Genomic DNA, 15,966 nt, shown 5'->3' on the forward strand with positions numbered 1-15,966 from the left:
TTCCATGAACCCAATCTCTAGCTACCTATATGTTCCAAGAGATGCATGGTCTGGCCTTACACATTATGCTAACCCATGATGTAACTAAACTACAACTGGCTGGGTTTGCATAACATCCTAAACTTAAATATTATGATCTGCAGATGACTATGGCTGAGTTCACACAACATGCTAAGCAAAAGCCAACTTTTATCATGATGTGTGAAACCAATCCCAGAATAAGTACAGACTCTTTGGTCAATATTATGATGCATACACTCACATGTCGCACTAAATCAAAATGCATATTTTTGATTTTGCACACTATGAACGCAAACTATAATTTGTAGATTGTGGTTTATGGCTTAGCATTTTGTGATTTATTTAATGAACTGTGGTTAAACAAACTGAGTTAGTGTGATGTTTTAGCAAAGGAACAATGTATTTGATTTTACATTTTGAACTTGGAAACAGGAAATTGCCCCTCAAATAGGTTTATAAAATATCCATGTAAACCAGTATGGAATAGGGTTAAAGAAAAATGTTTTTTTTAAAATTGCATTCTTTTGATTGTGAGACATCTTTTCAAAAACAATTGTGTGCAATTATTTAGGCCTGTGTTATCTCTTCCTAATATATCTCTTTGCAGAATTACTATAACAGTTGTGATTAAATAATATATTTAATAATGAATTCTTTATAAATATTTTCCAAGATGTGATTTTGAGATATGTTAAATCATATTTGGTTTTTCTTGTTGCTATTTTTCTTTTATCTTTTCTTTTTAAAAATGTTCAGCAAAGATATATAAAATACTGGTAATAGCTCCAATTTCATTGTAGCACTTTCTTCAATTTTGCATTGCTGTGCATTCATTTACAACTAAAGTTTGCTCTTCAGGAAACTTCAAAACTGAGAAATGCTCAGTCTAACCTCAGAATCAGGGAGCTGTGTGCAAAGGGGCTGATGTAGGATGCATCCCTGCATGTAAAATTAGAGATGATGAACTCTCTTGTCCCACCTTCAGTTAAGGGAGCATGTCTATTGTACACATTTATTTTCAGTATGTGCAATCTCTCCATGCAATATGGATAGTATAGAGCAGGGATGTCAAACTCAATTTCATCGAGGGCTGCATCAGCATTGCGGTTGTCCTCAGGGCTGGGTGGGGGTGGCCAGGGTGAGTATGGCCTACTGGGTGGGCATGGCTGGAGTGCGTGTGGCCTTCTGGGTGGGCATGGCCAGCTCTACATCATTCATGTCAAGGGTGCCTATGGGGGCCTGGGCAGGAGTGGGACAGATCTGAGGGTCTCTGGCAGAAGGAAATGGGACCGGGGCAAGTGCCAAGGCATGTCCCACTGGAGGAGCCTCACTTTTCCTCTCAGGCCATGTGGGGGGGGGGCTGGATGGTGGTGCGGAGGTCAAATGTCCAGCCTAGCCCTCAAGAACCCGCAGCACTAAGCCCAGCCCCATTTCCCCAAGGGGGCACCCAGCTGCATTTACCTCCTCCTCAAAGCTGCTGCTGCTGTGCTTTCTCTCCTTAGCCAGGTTGCTCATGATGGGTACGAGGGCTAAGTCAAGAGGGAGGCCCAGTCCCTCTCCATGTGAGGAGACCTGGCTTTGTATCCAAAGCTTCCTTAGCAATAGGATGGGAGACCCCCCATGATAGGCCAAGAGGAGGGGGCAAGGGGATAGTGAAGGGGCAGCAGGGCAGGATTAAGGCAGGACTTTCCTCAGACCCTCCCTCTCCTTCCTTCCTTCCTTCCTTCCTTCCTTCCTTCCTTCCTTCCTTCCTTCCTTCCTTCCTTCCTTCCTTCCTTCCTTCCTTCCTTCCTTCCTAGAACACAGTGGTGGGAAAATATTTGAGATGAGGGAGGAAGAAAAATAGGCGAGAAACGCAGCTGGGGAAGTGTCACCCTTCGTGAGGAATGAAGAAATGCACCATCGCCTGGAAGTGGCCAGCACATGGCCCTCGCCTACTTCACATATCCAGCTTGGTGGGCTCTGGGGAAGGGGATGCCCTGAGCAGTGTAAGAGTCAATGTTACCTGCGCAATGCTGCCCAGCCCCCAGCCTGCCCGGTTTGGGCAGGCAGTGGGGCGCTCTCCTCACATTGCTGAGAGGCTGAGCTGGGTGGCACGAATCTGAAGCGAAGCACAATGCTGCCCAGCCCTTAGCCTGCCCAAAGTAGGCAGGGCCATGTGCTGGCCACTTCCAGGCGATGGTGCATTTCTTCATTCCTCACAAAGGGTGATACCTCCCCAGCGTGCGCCTAGGGGGCAGTGCTGACGCGGCATGGGCCAGTCCCTCGCTGTTCCCAGAGATGGCCTTGTGGAGCTAAGACTGAATGTATTTCAGCATAGATGACCACCACAAAATTTACATTGGCTCCTGGCCAGCCGGGGCCAAGGCAACGGGGGCCATTCCCTCACTGTTTCCAGGATGGCTTCGTGGGCCACATGAAACCACTTTGCGGGCCAGATCTGGCCCTCGGGCCTTGTGTTTGACATGTCTGGTATAGAGTATTTAATATATCTGGGGATAAAGTACAGCAAGTTATCTTTAACTTACATGCATGACAAATACACGACAAATAACTCTGGCTAAGTTTCTGGTAGTCTTTAATTAAATTAACATGTAATGGATTACCTGTCCATTGTATGTTTAATTGCTGTCCCTGCCTTTTCTCTTTCCCCTGCACATAGCAACCAATAGACAAAGCATAAATGGGAAATTCAAAATTTTATGTAAGTTATACCCATATAAAATATTACCTGGAATAAAGGGAGGAGATGTGGGTTGTGGTCTACTAACTTGTATTACTGTATTGTAGCTAGACAGTGTTTCATATTGATGCTCCCTAATTCTGGTTGCAATCTGTATTAAGTTGGTGGGAGCAACAGAAGCTGACATGGGATAGATGGAGAAAAGACCTGGATTGATAGCCAATGTACATTCTATCCCCTAAATCATATTTTAAAATTAAAACAAACAGTATTTAGTAGAACAGATCTGACTATTGGAAAACACGAAAATAGTATAGACTACTTTTTGCAAATCAGGGAGAAAAATCAGAAGCCTTTCTGTAGCAATAGATGGATTAAAAATGTCTTAAACAATCAGTGTTTCTTTGCCAGCCAGCAAGGAAAATAAAGCAAGATATATATATATATATATTGCATCTGTATAAAAAGAATGAAATTTGGGAATTTCATGTGTTTATGGTGTTGACAAGCTACTGGGTTGCTTATTCTGCTATATACTGTGGTAAGTCTTTTTACCCCAGTTCTGACAGGACATTCCTGCCAATGACTGTATAAAAAACCAGTGCACGGCAAGATAGCGCTGTTTGTACGGTAACATTCATTACTTGTAAATGGGAATTCCCTTCTTGGCAAAACCTTGGGAATGTTACAGGAAGAAACCACTACTTTGTCCAATGCTAAACCACTGGCATCAGTGCCTTACGTACAGCAGAGTCAATCTGATTCATGTTCTGAGTTTGATTCCCATCTGGCTGTAGTGTTTTTTGGAATGCATTGTTCATTGAACAACAAATTGTTTAAGGGAGAAATAGTTGTAGCACTAAGATCTATTCTATCCTTTTAGAGATGCAGTTATAATCCTGTTAAACAAGGGAAAATAGGGAAATTGAGCAAAATCTAAAGAATCACACAATTTTCAAAACTTTTAAAAAATGAAATATCCACAATTTAAAATGAGCCTGGAAATTATCATACTTGCAGGCCTGATTCCTTTTTTCAGTGTCATTGTTAATTGAATCAGAAATTGAATTAGAAGAAAAATGAAGAAATGGAGATAAAAAAATCTAGTAATAAATTTTGCAAATTTAGTATTTCCTTCATGAAAATAAAACAGGTCTACATCCTGTTGAGAAAATTCCCCACTTGGTTCTGCTACAGAAATCAATGACCATATTTGTCTTTTAAGTCTTTAAAAAGAATACAAAAGATAACTAAATCATAGAACAATTCATAGCAGAAGTCATATGAGTTTGCTTGGTACAGAGTTGATACATATTTTATCTTGACTTATTCAATATCAGGTAGAAAAAATTACTGTCAGTGGAAACACCTCTAATTAACTCCCCCCCTCCCTTTTTGGCTAATTGTATGCCACCATTGTATATAAATATGAAGGCTGCATTTCAGGCCCAGCCCAAACTGAGATGCTTCATTCAATAACTTTCATTCAATAGCTTCATTCAATAACAATAACCATGTAACTTTGGTGACATGGCTGAGGTGTTGACAGTCAAGTCAGACCAGCTGTTCCAAAATTCTCTAATTAAAAAACCCTTCATATCTTTGAAAGAAAATTTAGCAGGAAATCTTCAATCTTAACTAGAAGATTTCTCTCTTTCCTAATCTGCATTTTGGCACTGTACATTTATGGTTAGAGTGCCTACAAAAGCTGGGTTGGGCAAAGGATGTTTCTTATAGTCCATAATATCTATGGATGGCTATACTTGGCAATATTCATGCAAGATGGTCAGGTACTATTACTTCTGCAGTGAAGTCATAATTTTTCTTGATGGGTTATCCAGCAACCCTATGCTACGTGTGCCTCTCTTTTTAATATTTTTAGGCTTGATTTATTTTGATTTTATTTATTTATTTATTTATTTACTATGAAATTAATTTGCCGCTCATCCCATTCCAATCCTCTCTTGGGGCTTCTTTTTAATTTTGTTTGTTTTTCACTCCCCTCTTCAATTGTGTCCATCACAAAATAAAATAGTAGACAGGAGACACTTGATGTTTTAAAGGTATAGGAGCAATAAAGGAGGTATACTCTTTAGCACTGATCTGCTTCAACAAAACTGTCCTTTTCCTGACCAGATGGTTCTACTTCAGTGTAAGGTGAGCGGTTTCTGAATTTCATGGTAGGCCACTGATGTGGTCTTCGCTGTAGTGCAAAGAGAGAGAGAGAGAGAGAGAGAGAGATTAATTAATTAATTAATAATTTTATTTGTATACTGCCCTTCTCCCGAGAGACTCAGGGCAGTGAACAGGGCAAACATATAAAAATACAAAGGTACAAAAGTTAAAAAAGAATTAAACACAATGTCCAAACTAAAACAATAAATAGATATATTAAAAACAACAATAAAATCCCAACCCATCCCCCATCAGGCCAGGCCGGCTTGTTCGAATAAGTGAGTCTTCAGATTGTGTCGGAAGGAGCGAAGGTCGGGCGCCATCCGGAGCTCGACCGGCAACCGATTCCATAAATCCGGGGCGCCCACAGAGAAGGACCTCTCCCTGGGGGCCACCAGACGACATTCTCTGACCAGTGGCACCCTGAGGAGGCCCTCTCTGTGGGAACGCACAGGGCGGAGGGAAGTTGATGCCGGCAGCAGGTGATCCCTGAGGTACTCCGGACCCATGCCATGTAGGGCCTTGAACACCATTACCAGTACCTTGAATCTCACTCGGAAGACAACTGGGAGCCAATGCAGCTCAGGGAGCAGAGGTGTAACATGGGAGTATCGGGAGACTCCCAACACAACTCTCGCGGCTGCATTCTGTACCAGTTGGAGCCTCCGAGTGGTCTTCAAGGGCAGCCCCATGTAGAGAGCGTTGCAGTAGTCTAAACGAGAGGTCACGAGCGCATGAGTGACCATACACAGGGCATCCCGGTCTAGATAGGGCCGCAACTGGCGCACCAGGCGAACCTGGACGAAGGCCCCCCTAGTCACAGCCACTATGTGGTCTTCCAAAGTAAGCCGTGAATCTAGGAGGACTCCCAAGTTGTGAGCCCTATCTACGGGGGGTAATAGCTCACCCCCCATAGAAAGAGATGGAATATTCTGAATACCCCGGTATGCCGGTATGCACAGCCACTCAGTCTTGTCGGGGTTGAGTTGAAGTCTGTTCCTCCCCATCCAGACCCGAACCGCTTCCAGGCAACGGGACATCACGTTGAGGGCATCACTGGGGTGGTTTGGGGTCGAAATAAAAAGCTGGGTATCATCAGCGTACTGATGATACCCAACTCCAAAACCACGAATGATCTCACCCAGCGGTTTCATGTAGATGTTGAACAGGAGAGGCGAGAGGACCGACCCCTGAGGAACTCCACAAGCGAGAGGCCTCGAGGTCGACCTCTGCCCCCCTGCCAACACCGACTGCGAACGTCCCAGGAGATAGGAGGAGAACCACTGAAAAACTGTGCCTCCCACTCCCAATCCCCTGAGACGCCGCAGCAGGATACCATGGTCGATGGTATCGAACGCCGCTGAGAGGTCTAATAGGACTAGGATCAGGAACACACACACACACACACACACACACACACACAGAGAGAGACACACACACAAACTTCTATCTGCCTGCTTTTTATCATGGCTTACTAGTTGCAGTTCTCACCCTCCAGTGTTAAATGCTGTACTACTCTTCAAAAAAAAAACATTAGGAAGTATTTCTTCTCCAATGTTATCTTTATTACAACACTATGTGGTAGACCAGGCTAACGTCCTCTAGAAAACTTCATCTGAAGCTGCACTTTCCCTGCATCCTAACTGAATACTCTTCTAGCTATTGTACAACACAAAATCTTAATCAGGGGTGCTATTAGATTTGAGGAGAGCTTCGATAAAATGTTTCTGCAGTTACTGACATACTCTTGGCCATTTTATTTTCTAGTTTTGCTTCCTTCCAAATTCTTTTTTCCAGATTCTTTTTTCCTTCTTTAACTTTTGAAAGAATCACAAAGTGCTGTCACTTTTTCCCCTTCTTTAATATTTCTCCATACACCTCTAACAGAGGTAGAAGGAAGGGTTAAAACAAGTCCTGTTTTAATTTAGAGTAACTTTGCGCTGTTAAATTTGCACACCATATACCTGCACCCAGTGATTCAAACTACAAAATTGTTATTGGTCTGAAGACATAGTGAGTTTTTTCAGCAAATTGAAGTGGATGGGACACGGTACAAAGCAGAGCCTTTTGGGGGCCAGTTTAAGTGATAAAGCCTTTAAAATACTGGACATTCATTTTCCCTTTAAAATTCCCCAACTTTGCAAAATGAAAAAAGAAGTTTGTTTTTATACTGTCCGCTCTGGAGAGATTCTGGGGAACACCAAAGGGGTGCTAATAAATTGCATATATCCTGTGGGATGTATAGTCTTTTTTTTCCTGCTCTATTTCTAAATCTTAATAAGTCCAGCTTTTTAACAAGACAAAGTATAAACAAGAAGAGACTTCTCTTAAGCTCACCTCAATGAAGAACAAAGCAGCACTTGAAGTAGGATTACTGGTGATGTAGATGCCAGCAAGAATAATAGCAGCAATCAGAAGAACTGCAAGGAGGATTCCAACAATTGTTCCTGTATGGATTTGGGTTCCCCCTTTTTTCGTAGGAACATGATCTCTCAAAACTTCTGGAAAGATTATTATAAGAAATGGGAAAAGAGACAGAGTGAGGCTTCATAATTCACCTTCCAATAGTGGCCTCCACCCTTTGGAATATCTTCTCCCCTCCCATGAGGTATAGTGGGCTCTAATGCTGCTTATTTTTCATAAACAAGTTAAAGCTATTCTGTTTGAATGAGATATTGATATTGTTCAAGGGCATCCTTCTCTATCTACTCTGATTTATGTTTTCTTTTTTTATGTGTTTGGTGTTTTAATCCTAGAGTCTGTTAGTAGAGGATATTAATCTTGGAAATCAATAAATTAATATGCACTTGGTGTAGTTTCTACATTGTGCAAAGTGAAGACAAAGCAAACATATTACGGTTAGCATGATGTATGAGCCCAACCACTGACTGACAATAGTTTCCTATAGTTTTAGGCAAGATTTTGTTCCACTACTAACTGGACAGAATGCCAGGGATTAAAAATGGTGTGGTTGGGATATTGGTTCCATTCTGTGCAGATATAACTCCATAATATGTGGAATTCAACTCCGGATCTTGTGTAAGTGGGCTGTCTTACTGAATTGCTATCTTAGTCATGGTGTCATTAAGCATGAAATTAACAAATTTCTCTCTTAATGAGGTACAAATTCCATGCATTAAGAAACTGGGAGATTCAGGTTTAGGTACACCCTTAGAAATGCAAGCTGATTGACCATCTGTAGGACATCACTATCTCTTAGCCAAATGAATCTTGTTGGTCAGGCAGAGGGAATTTGAGTTTAAGTTCCTGGAGGAAAGGTGAATCTAATAAACAACATTCTAGTAGCTCATATTAATAGAACTTTTGCATATATTCAGCTAATACAATGTAGCAATGAAATTTGAGGTATAAAATTACTGCTCTGAATAAGCTGTAGATGCGGAAAATTGCACTTGCAGCAGCAAGGCAAGACAGAAATTATTATGGGAAATAGTTTCTCATATAGTAAATTTGCAAACTGTTTTAAATATAGGTATGTTTCTGTAGCTATACATCCATTCTTTCATGGAATGAATTCAGAAATAGAACAGAAAAGGAAAAGTGGAAAAAGGAGGCAATAGGTACAATAATTGGCAAAAATATTAAAGTCTGTTACCAAAATAATATGATATTCTTTCCCAACCTTTAAAACAATAGCATTAAAACCCAAGAAGCTAACAGGACAAATGACATAGTGTAAATAAGCTGCAGCAAGGCAGAAGCAAAAACCACAGCAGAAGTGTGGACCGTATGGTGCTATTTGGAACATTAACCATTGGTAAAATAAAAAGGATAAAGTGCAACTTTCAGAGTGTTGGGAAAGGTTAACACTATATTATATTAATCTAAAGAGGAGATTGCTAAGGTCTTGAAAGATAGCTGCCAAATCCTTTCTAAAAGAAAGTTTCTGTCATCTGTCAACTGCCCCTAACTGCTGCCAACATCCGGTCACTGATGATGATCAGATAAAACAAAACCATCAATTCAACGACATGTGTCAATAAAGGGCCTGTTTTTATTTATTTATTTGTTTGTTTGTTTGTTTGTTTGTTTGTTTGTTTGTTTTTATAAACTGCCCTTCTCCCGAGGGACTCGGGGCGGTGTACAGAGTAAGGTAGGCAAACATAATGAAACAATACTGAAAAACAATAATCAAAACAAACTGGGACCCCAATTAGAGCTATCAGGCCAGGCCGGACTGCTGGAACAGGTAAGTCTTTAAGTCGCGCCGGAAGGTGCGGAGGTCGGGGGCCATCCGGATTTCAGTTGGTAAGCAGTTCCAGAGGGTTGGCGCACCCACTGAGAATGCCCTCCCCCTGGGGGCCACCAGCCGACACTCCTTGAGCGGTGGCACCCTGAGGAGGCCCTCTCTGTGGGAGCGCACAGGACGGAGGGGTGTTGACGTTGGCAGAAGGTGCTCCCGTAGGTAGTCCGGACCCATGCCATGTAGGGCTTTGTATGTCATTGTTAGCACCTTGAACTTCACTCGGAAGGCAGTAGAGTGAAGATGACTATCTCTTGGTAGAGTGAGATGACTATCTCTTGTTTGGTGATATTGATGCCATAAAAGAATAGGAAAATATTACTTATACAATCTGTGATTGTCCTTTTAAAAACTCTAATAGACAGGAAGCAATTCAATTAGTTTAGGATACAATGTATTTTGATTTGAGCAAGGAAAGGGGAGCATCAGCTCCTCCTGCCACAGATTAACAAAATGTCTAGGTTACTTCCCTCCTTCGTGACGGCATCATGGATGCCTTCTCTTTTATTAAATAGAATAGAATAGAGCTGGAAGGGACCATGGAGGTCTTCTAGTCGAGCCCCCTGCTCAAGTAGGAGAACTTATACCATTCCAGACAAGTGGCTGTCAAGTCTCTTCTTAAAAATTTCCAGTGATGGAGCACCCATGATTTCTGAAGGCAAGCTGTTCCACTGGTTAATTGTTCTCACTGTTGGGAAGTTTCTCCTTAATTCCAAGTTGCTTCTCTCCTTGATCAGTTTCCAACCATTGTTTCTTCTCCTGCCTTCTGGTGCTTTGAAGAATAATTTGACCCCCTCTTTTTTCTGGCAGCCTCTCAAATACTAGAATACTGCTATCATGTCATTCCTATTTCTTCTTTTCTTTAGACTACAAGCCAAACCCAGTTCCTGCAGCCGTTCTTCATATACTTTAGTCCCCAGGCTTTTGATCATCTTAGTTGCTCTTCTCTGAATTTTTTCCAGTCTCAACATCTTTTTTGTAGTATGGTGACAAAAAATGGTTGCAGTATTTGAGAGCAGTGTGTGTTATGTCAAACTCCTAAGACATTTTTCTTCAACCAGGTAGTCTCCACATGTGTTGGACTATGTCTCCAATAACTATTTTGGCTGGAGATCTTGGTAGCTCTAAATAATCTGTCTGGAGAATGTCAGATTCAAAAATCTGTCCTACTGAGATATACTGTATTTTCACAAACTTTGGTCATAAGAAAGCACTTACCTTCTCCTGGGTTCTGGTTCAACTTTGTGTCATCTATAAGAACAAAGCAAAAACAAAAAAAGTAAAAATGAACTAACATAACAAACTTGTCTTGACAATTTAGATCCCTGTCTGCTGTCTGCTAACAATCCTTCCAGAAGAAAATCCAAAAGCATTATAATTTAAATTAAGTGTCTGCTTAATTAGCAGAGGCTTGTGTTCCTTTTAAGGTGGTGTAGCTAAGTCACTGAATTGCTACTGAATTAGTCAATGCTTTAAATACTGCACAGTGGAAGATATAATAGGAGACGTCCGTGTGACTCAAACCCCAAATTTTCAGGAAGAATGGACAGGCCATTGGTGTTACCCTGTTGTAGGACATTTGAGATTCTGAACAAGGCTATTGCAAGGAACAGGAAAGTTACGTACTACCTTCCTCCTCTTAGTTATCTTTTTCATCTCCCCCCCCAACAGCTGGAAAAACAGCTGGAAATATTTGTGCTCCACAGAACACATTTCTGCATTTAGGGGACCCATATGGGCTGTAATTACTCCTGTTGTGTTTTATGACATTTCCTATTATTTTTTTAGTTTTTATCTTGTCTTTTTATATATAATTCAAGATGGTAAACATGTTGATAATTCCTACTCTCCTTGAGAGAGTGACTAGCCCAAAGTCACCCAGCCAGCTTTCATGCCTAAGGAGAAATTAGAGTTCACAGGCTCCTGGTTTCTAGGCCAGTATCTTAACTACTACTTCTAATCAGTATATTTATCTATTTGTTTTTGAAAGGAAACAAAAACATGAATTTGTTTTTTATACATTGCTTACTGTTAAATGGCAGCCGAGGTTTTTTTTTTTTATACAGTAGATAAATGCAGAAGGAGTTGCCTATAACAGTTGAACCAAAATGGAGTTGAACCAAACTAAGCTTAGTGTTGCTTTGGTGGTAATCTGCTTTCAATTCTTATTCAAGATTTGTGGAATAATAATTGAATTGAATTGAATTTATTAAATTTATATGCCACCCTTCTCCCTAAGGACTCAGGGTGGCTCACAACAATAAAAAGTTAAAAAACATAAAATACAAAATTTTAAAAAAGAGTTAAACGATAAATGTAATAAATACATAACAATTAACCCAATGAAACCAAATTTAAAACTATAGTCAGTCCAGGCCCGATTGTTGGAACATCCATGTCTTCAGGTCACGGCGGAAGGACTGAAGGTCAGGGGCCATCTGCAGCTCCGGAGGCAACTCATTCCAGAGGGTTGGTGCGCCCACAGAGAAAGCATTGCTTAGCCGATGGAACCCTGAGGAGGCCGACTCTGTGGGAGCGAACCGGGCGATGGGAGGTTGACAATGGCAGCAGGTGGTCTCGCAAGTACCCTGGGCCTAAGCAATGTAGGGCTTTAAAGGTAATTACCAGCACCTTGAATTGCACCCGGAGGGCAACCAGAAGCCAATGCAGCTCGCACAGGAGTGGTATAACATGTGAGTATCGAGAAACTCCCATAAGCACCCGTGCGGCCGCATTTTGCACCAGCTGAAGCCTCCGGGTGCACTTCAAGGGCAGCCCCATGTAGAGAGCATTGCAGTAATCCAGGCGAGAAGTGACAAGGGCGTGGGTGACCATGCATAGGGCATCTCGGTCCAAAAAGGGGTGCAACTGGCGCACCAGGCGAACCTGTATGAAGGCCCCCCTGGTCACAGCAGTTAGATGATCCTCCAAGTTAAGCCGTGAATCCAGGAGGACACCCAAGTTGCAGGCCCTTTCTGAGGGGGGCAATACCTCCCCCCATCAAAAGTGATAGAACATGTTGGACAATACAAGATGCCGGTATCCACAGCCACTTGGTCTTGGAGGGGTTCGGCCTGAGCCTGTTCCTTCCCATCCAGACCCACACTGCCTCCAGGCACCGGGACATCACGGCAAGGGCATCACTGGGTTGGCTCGGGGTGGGGATGAACAACTGGGTATCATCCGCATATTGGTGATACCTCACCCCAAAGCCACGGATGCTCTCACCCAGCGGCTTCATATAGATGTTAAACAGGAGGGGGGAGAGAACCGACCCCTGAGGCACCCCACAAGTGAGGGGCCTCGGGGTAGATCTCTGCCCCCCTGCCAATACAAACTGTGAGCGGCCCAAGAGGTAGGAGGAGAACCATAATAAAAGGGCATGTACCATTGAGAATGCACAAAGCTTTTCACGGGTGCACACTTTTCAGTCTATTGCACAACAGTTCCATCATTGATAATGTATTGGACTGCAGCTGTCATAATATCTCCCTAGCCTGATCTCTGGCCTCAAATGAATCCCTGAGGTCTTTCAAATTCCACAGTTTGTTTCTTTTACAAATGAAGACTTGGCACAGCTTTCTGAACACATTTGCACATACATACATATACATACAGTATGCATGCACAAGCCTTTTTACTGATAAGATATAGGTTTTGTGTAGGTATGTGTGTGTGTGGATATTCATTATGCATAAAACGTGTATGGATACATACATCATTTTTTTCTTCCCTGCCACAGTTAAAAAAATGAACCAAGAAATTTATAGTTTTTCCTCATTTTTTAAAGTCAATTCTGTCTCAAAAGGATTTGTCCTCTCTTTCCTTCATTGCTGAAGGACAAATATTAATGATCTTTTTGGTTTATTTTAATTAGCAAATGAAGCAGACACTATTATGTAGCACAATTTAATCAGTACCTATCACTAATCTCAGAGGAGAACAAAATTTGGTGTAATTTAGGCACATTGCACATCTAATCCTGAGGACTAGAATGTCACTTTTAAAAAATGGGGAAAACTGAGTTAAATTGGAAAGTACAATTGGGACCTGTGATGAAATACTGCACAGCCAAGTACCCTAAATGACATTGCAGGGGTGAGTATATAAAGGAAAAATCAAGATGGCAACCACAACCATGCAGTCTAACCCTACCTGCTTTGTATGTGTATATTAAAAAGAAGCAGGAATTAGATCACATGGTTGTGACTGCCATCTTGATTGTTTTCCCCCCTCCTTGCATAGGAAGGCTTACTTTATAATTCTTCCAAATTTACATATCCTAGGTGATGGTTTTCCCAAATAGCAGAAATTGTGTCTGCATATGGTGCAAGTAAGACAGTTTTGGAAGGTGAGAATTCATAGCTTTGTGAGGAGGAAAAAAACCCCAAGCAAATCCTAAATCAATTTCAGAGAGGCTAATACATGACTTGTAGCTTTCTTTTATGGGCTGGAATAATGCTGAACAGTCTGTAAAAAAATTAAAAGAGCTGAGTGTATAGTTTCTAATTACATTAGTCTCTGATAGCCTAAACCAGGGATAGGCAACCTTGGCTCTTTTATGACTCATGGACTTCAACTCCCAGAATTCCTGAGCCAGCTGGCTCAGGAATTCTGGGAGTTGAAGTCCATGAGTCATAAAAGAGCCATGGTTGCCTACCCCTGGCCTAAACACACAAGAATTATATGGCATGGCATGTTTTAACCCCGGATAGTGCCTACCTTCTGTAGTCAAGCTATCTATAAATTGGGAGGAGGATGTGATGGTGTCTTCTGGAAGTGGTGTAAAGGCACTATGATTGGGAGTTGAAGACATATAGTGTTCATCCTCTTCAAAATCTGCACAAGTCTTCTCCTCTGACTGAAATGACAATGCAAAAAATAATTTCACCTGAAGCCATTCCTCTCACTAATGGCAATTATACTAATCTCATTGGCTTTAGAACCGCAACAGTTCCTCCTCCTCTTCCTAATGTCTTTTTCTTTTGTTGGGTCATATCTTTTAAATTATAAGTCTAAGGATTATAATACTATCAATCTTCAGAAACCGTATACCAATTTTTCCCTTTGCTGAAGAGCAAGGTAAAATATGTTTTAAATACCAACTTTAAACCAGTAAACCCCATTTTCTGATCCCATATGTGTACATTTATCTATAAGATTCTGGAAACACAGAGATATGAAGTCTTTGAGATCTAATTGTAAAGGCTTAGTCTTTCTCCCTTGCCTCACTCCCAATATAAAATGTTTTTTAACATTTGTTTTACTCTGAATATATTATTTACCCTCTGCCCCCCAATCTGTTCTTAGTTGTGTAGTGTCAGTGTTAACTTCTCTGTAGACTCAACATTTTACATCTTTTCAATTGGTTCTTTCACATGGTCTTTAGTTCCTAGAAATGACTGGTCATTGGTTGACAAATTATAGCCACTTTTCTAACACTGTCTTTTGTTTTTTCATCTTTGTCCAGAAATATAATCCAGAGATGTGCATGCTACCTTTTTTTGATACTGCGTTCTTTAGATGATCAAATGCTCTGGACATCTGGAGCTGATTAAGTAAAATGATTAAGTAAAAATATTCTTTCATTTATTCTCCCAAATAGATTTTTAGCTGAGTGGGCTATACTGTACAGTGTGTATACAGTGTGTACCAAAAATCAAACCCGATATAGTAATCATAATGCAGGTAGTCCTTGAATCACAAACACAGTTTAGTCCAACATTTCTGCTGCTAAGAGAGAGATAGTTGTTTGTCCCATTTTATGACCTTTCTTACAGTTAATTGAATCGCTGCAGTTGTAAGTACCGGTAATACAATTGTTAAATGAATTTGGCTTCCTCCTTGAACTTTGCTTATCAGAAGGTCGCAAAAGGTGATCACATGACCCTGGGACACTGCAATGGTCATAAATATGAGTCAGTTTCCAATCATCCAAATTTTGATAACATGATCATGGGGTTGCTGCAAGAATCATAAGTGAAAAATGTCATTAGTCACATTTTTCAGTGCTATTGTAAATCAATGATTGTAAGTCTGAGACTACCTGTATGCTTTATTGTTATTTTCCTCAGAAAATGTTATTGTACTTAGGAATATTCAAAATCGTGCATCAAAAAAATAAAAAGATGTTTGGAAGAAAATGGTAATTAATTCAAATATTTAAATGTAATGTATGTAATAATAAACTGTTTATGGGGCTGAATTTTGGTACACCATATATATTTACCTATTACTTCAAAGTTTTATAATCTCTTCTTCTGTTTCTGCACTATCTTCATTTTTGCTCCACTATCTTCAAACTTCTACTGGACTTATGCAGTCAAATAGTTTTCCTTTTTTCTTTTCCTAGTTTAAATATCATGGGAATCCCTTAAACGTATCTCTACAATTTTCTTGCATAATCTGTAAGAGTCATTAGAAACTCCATCTTCCTATCTTCACGAGCCCATCAAATATGTGTGTTAGATTGACATCTCACTTTTTCTCCAGAAACTCAAGGTGGCATACATAGCACTCACTCCTCCAAGTTTTTCCCCATGGTCACTTGTGAAAAGGTTGAGTTGAAAGAGAGCATTTGGTCCACAGAGCTTCCATAACTGAGAGTGGACCTACACTCATCTAATCTCTTAGCTACTACATGTCTAGGAGTTCACATTGTTCTCATATGATTCCATGCCACCACTTATCTTTACAATGCTGGCTCAACTGAAGGAACTTCAGGTGGGAATAATATTGTTCTGCTATTTGGAGGCAGGAATTTATACTTATAATTTATATTTCAGCTTCTAAATTTCAATATACTTTAGATCCTATAAGGGAA

The 15,966-nt window shown here is 40.8% G+C and overlaps 1 protein-coding gene across 1 annotated transcript in view; it reads right to left on the bottom strand.

The window, feature by feature from the left end:
• Positions 1 to 4,607: 4,607 nt before the first annotated feature.
• PLXDC1 (plexin domain containing 1) overlaps positions 4,608 to 15,966 on the bottom strand; it is a 74,691-nt gene continuing 63,332 nt past the window's right edge. The window contains exons 11-14 of the mRNA XM_081345704.1: positions 13,866 to 14,004; positions 10,362 to 10,394; positions 7,217 to 7,380; positions 4,608 to 4,907 (exon numbers count right to left, since the gene is read on the bottom strand). Coding sequence (XP_081201830.1) covers positions 4,797 to 4,907; positions 7,217 to 7,380; positions 10,362 to 10,394; positions 13,866 to 14,004 — 447 coding nt within the window. The 3' untranslated portion in view covers positions 4,608 to 4,796. The remainder of the gene's footprint in view (positions 4,908 to 7,216; positions 7,381 to 10,361; positions 10,395 to 13,865; positions 14,005 to 15,966) is intronic.

The sequence above is a fragment of the Vipera berus genome, assembly GCF_964194415.1.
Source record: "Vipera berus genome assembly, chromosome: Z".
In the NCBI taxonomy this organism is placed as follows: domain Eukaryota; kingdom Metazoa; phylum Chordata; class Lepidosauria; order Squamata; family Viperidae; genus Vipera; species Vipera berus.